At 43.5% G+C, this 4,690-nt stretch overlaps 1 protein-coding gene across 1 annotated transcript; it reads right to left on the bottom strand.

Moving 5' to 3' along the window:
- Positions 1-3,498: 3,498 nt before the first annotated feature.
- On the bottom strand, positions 3,499-4,401 carry LOC129850374 (uncharacterized). The gene has a single exon (XM_055916826.1). It carries the CDS (start codon positions 4,399-4,401, stop codon positions 3,499-3,501), a length of 903 nt encoding a protein of 300 aa, XP_055772801.1.
- Between the last annotated feature and the right edge of the window lie 289 nt (positions 4,402-4,690).

Raw genomic sequence — 4,690 nt, 5'->3', positions numbered from 1 at the left:
CTGAATCAACAGACTGACTGTGTATGAGTTTGTGAGCATATCTGGATGGAAATATGAAGTTGCTCTAGAACTATGAGTTGTTGGAACTATACCTGTGTGTGGGCACTGGGCATCTGAAAGAAAACTGTACAACTAAAATGTAGACAACATTCAGTAGTGTGGGGCCCCCGGTGATATGGCTGGGGAAAGCCACTGTTTGGAGCGTCAGTCACGCCTCACAACCGGCGTTGTTGGCTGCAGCAAGCAAGGCTGCAGGGCTACGGCACCACCTGAAGGCCACCCAGCTTCGTTAGGCTGCAACTCACCTTGAAAATGTAAGGCGCTGCTTTGGATCAGCAGGGGAAAGCTCCTGGCTGGACGCCGGAGGCTGAGCACTACAGACATTTGTTTGAAGCCCCTGGACATTGAGTTCACCACAGGAAGCTGTAACCGGAGGTTAGGAGCCGTCTAACTCTAGACTCAGTCTAACTCTAGACTCAGTTAAGGAGAATGGGTGTGTTTTGTTTTCAGTTACAGTTTGAGAGCTTGGTGAACCTTTTATTTTGAATCAATATGCCAGCCTAGCCTGGTTTAAGCTGTGCCCATGTGTGTTGGACTTCTTTCATTGTTCCTCGTCGTTGCCATCCTACCAGCCAAGCCCAGTGAAGTATCTATTGTACTGTGAGCCCATTCAACAAGACTCCCACTGTCACGTAGCACAGACCTCAGAACAGAGAGAATGACTGTGTAGTGTATGGAGCGAAGCCATATCCCCATTGCATTACTTACAGTGATTAATCCTTCATGACAATATGTTAATCATACTCCAAAATGCTTTCTATTGTATCCCTCACACCTCTCAACTGCTCATTGTAGTTCATTGTACCCTTGTGATCACAATGATACTTCACTCATTTCATTGAACATGAGAAAAGAGAATGTTAGGCCTGAAATGTGCTGCCATATAAAAAACATCAGAAACACCATGTTTAAGGTAAAGTTTGCCTCAGATGTTGGCAGAGTAAAGTACAACAGAGTAAATCACTGTCCGAAATAGAAATGTTTCTGCAGATGTGTCCAGAATTATCTTTATCAGAATCACCTTTAGCAGGATTACCTTTATCAGAATCAGAACTACCTTCATCAGAATCACCTTTATCAGAATCAGAATCACCTTTATCAGAATCAGAATCACCTTTATCAGAATCAGAACAACCTTCATCAGAATCACCTTCATCAGAATCAGAATCACCTTCATCAGAATCACCTTCATCAGAATCAGAATCACCTTTATCAGAATCAGAATCACCTTTATCAGAATCAAAACAACCTTCATCAGAATCACCTTTATCAGAATCAGAATCACCTTTATCAGAATCAGAACAACCTTCATCAGAATCACCTTCATCAGAATCAGAATCACCTTTATCAGAATCAGAACAACCTTCATCAGAATCACCTTCATCAGAATCAGAATCACCTTTATCAGAATCAGAATCACCTTTATCAGAATCAGAATCACCTTCATCAGAATCAGAATCACCTTTATCAGAATCAGAATCACCTTTATCAGAATCAGAATCACCTTTATCAGAATCAGAATCACCTTTATCAGAATCAGAATCACCTTTATCAGAATCAGAACAACCTTCATCAGAATCACCTTCATCAGAATCAGAATCACCTTTATCAGAATCAGAACAACCTTCATCAGAATCACCTTCATCAGAATCAGAACAACCTTCATCAGAATCACCTTCATCAGAATCAGAATCACCTTTATCAGAATCAGAATCACCTTTATCCGAATCAAAACAACCTTCATCAGAATCACCTTTATCAGAATCAGAATCACCTTTATCAGAATCAGAACAACCTTCATCAGAATCACCTTTATCAGAATCAGAATCACCTTTATCAGAATCAGAACAACCTTCATCAGAATCACCTTCATCAGAATCAGAATCACCTTTATCAGAATCAGAACAACCTTCATCAGAATCACCTTCATCAGAATCAGAATCACCTTTATCAGAATCAGAATCACCTTTATCAGAATCAGAATCACCTTCATCAGAATCAGAATCACCTTTAGCAGAATCAGAATCACCTTTATCAGAATCAGAATCACCTTTATCAGAATCAGAATCACCTTTATCAGAATCAGAATCACCTTTATCAGAATCAGAACAACCTTCATCAGAATCACCTTCATCAGAATCAGAATCACCTTTATCAGAATCAGAACAACCTTCATCAGAATCACCTTCATCAGAATCAGAACAACCTTCATCAGAATCACCTTCATCAGAATCAGAATCACCTTTATCAGAATCAGAATCACCTTTATCCGAATCAAAACAACCTTCATCAGAATCACCTTTATCAGAATCAGAATCACCTTTATCAGAATCAGAACAACCTTCATCAGAATCACCTTTATCAGAATCAGAATCACCTTTAGCAGGATTACCTTTATCAGAATCAGAACTACCTTCATCAGAATCAGAATCACCTTCATCAGAATCAGAATCACCTTTATCAGAATCAGAATCACCTTTATCAGAATCAGAATCACCTTTAGCAAGATTGCCTTTATCAGAATGAGAATCACCTTTATCAGAATCAGAACAACTTTCATCAGAATCACCTTCATCAGAATCACCTTTATCCGAATCAGAATCATCCTTTATCAGAATCAGAACTACCTTCATCAGAATCAGAATCACCTTTATCAGAATCAGAACTACCTTCATCAGAATCACCTTCTTCAGAATCACCTTTATCAGAATCAGAATCATCCTTTATCAGAATCAGAACTACCTTCATCAGAATCAGAATCACCTTTATCAGAATCAGAACTACCTTCATCAGAATCAGAATCACCTTTATCAGAATCAGAATCACCTTCATCAGAATCAGAACCACCTTTATCAGAATCAGAATCACCTTCATCAGAATCAGAACTACCTTCATCAGAATCAGAATCACCTTTATCAGAATCAGAATCACCTTCATCAGAATCAGAATCACCTTCATCAGAATCAGAATCACCTTCATCAGAATCAGAATCACCTTTATCAGAATCAGAACTACCTTTATTCACCAAGTATATTCAGATACCCAGAATTCAGTGGAGGCTGCTGAGGGGAGGATAGCTCATAATAATGTCTGCAACGGAGCAAATGGAATGGCACTAAACAAATGGAATGGATTTGATACAATTCCACTCAGAGAAATGGTGCTGAGAGCAATAGACCAATGTACAGACAGAGGAATCTTTCAGACCCTTTTGAGTGGTACTTCCCTTCCAGTATTAACCCCACTCCATGGCATCTTAGAGAGCATGGTATTGGCTAAGGTGGGTGTTTCAACTTCTTACCTTCGCCCACGTCGCCCACGTAGAAGTGGTCTCAGCGGGCTGCAGGACCCTCTACTATCACACACAAACTGGAAAGCAGCTGTCCACTTCCTCTAACGTAATGTGAAGAGGAGCCAAGATCACACAGTGAGCCAAGATCACACAGTGAGCCAAGACCACACAGTGAGTTGTGGGTACGGCGGTGTGGGTATGGTGTAGTGGATATGGCAGTGTGGGTATGGTGTTGTGGGTACGGCGGTGTGGGTATGGTGTTGTGGGCACGGTGGTGTGGGTATGGTGTAGTGGATATGGCGGTGTGGGTATGGTGTTGTGGGTACGGCGGTGTGGGTATGGTGTTGTGGGTACGGCGGTGTGGGTATGGTGTTGTGGATACGGCGGTGTGGGTATGGCGGTGTGGGTATGGTGTTATGGGTACGGCAGTGTGGGTATGGTGTTGTGGGTACGGCGGTGTGGGTACGGCGGTGTGGGTATGGTGTTGTGGGTACGGCGGTGTGGGTACGGCGGTGTGGGTATGGCTGTGTGGGTATGGTGTTGTGGGTACGGTGTTGTGGGTATGGTGGTGTGGGTACGGCGGTGTGGGTATGGCGGTGTGGGTATGGTGGTGTGGGTATGGCGGTGTGTGGGTATGGTGGTGTGGGTATGGTGGTGTGGGTACGGCGGTGTGGGTACGGTGTTGTGGGTATGGCGGTGTGGGTATGGTGGTGTGGGTACGGCGGTGTGGGTACGGTGTTGTGGGTACGGCGGTGTGGGTACGGCGGTGTGGGTACGGCGGTGTGGGTATGGTGGTGTGGGTACGGCGGTGTGGGTACGGTGTTGTGGGTACGGCGGTGTGGGTACGGCGGTGTGGGTACGGTGGTGTGGGTACGGCGGTGTGGGTACGGCGGTGTGGGTATGGTGGTGTGGGTACGGCGGTGTGGGTACGGTGTTGTGGGTACGGCGGTGTGGGTACGGCGGTGTGGGTATGGTGGTGTGGGTGTGGTGGTGTGGGTACGGCGGTGTGGGTATGGTGTTGTGTGAATGAATATACAGTGTATATTCATATTCTTATTCAATTGAAAAGGCAAAACATTTGTATATTCTATTTAGTCTATAGCTGTACTAAAACTGTATCATTATGTAAACTTATGTGAATAAACCTCAAAATAAATGATCAAAGGAATCACAATTTGGATCTCTACAGCAACAAAAAAAACTTCTCAAATGCAAAAGAGGGGCATGAGTCACTCACCAATTCTACTTATTTTTTGCTGCTCTTGACTGATTCAAGCAGTCCTTTCTCCTTTTGCATAGCCAGAGAGAAGTCATTACATGACAAGTCACAGTTCACAG

This window comes from Salvelinus fontinalis, unplaced genomic scaffold, assembly GCF_029448725.1.
Source record: "Salvelinus fontinalis isolate EN_2023a unplaced genomic scaffold, ASM2944872v1 scaffold_1980, whole genome shotgun sequence".
Taxonomy (NCBI): Eukaryota; Metazoa; Chordata; class Actinopteri; order Salmoniformes; family Salmonidae; genus Salvelinus; species Salvelinus fontinalis.
The sequence above is the reverse complement of the archived record's forward strand: the minus strand, read 5'-3'. Positions and strand labels throughout refer to the sequence as shown.

Bases quoted from the DNA above. Each gene is read 5' to 3' on its own strand.
- LOC129850374 (XM_055916826.1), bottom strand. From the start codon at position 4,401: ATGAATATACACTGTATATTCATTCACACAACACCATACCCACACCGC.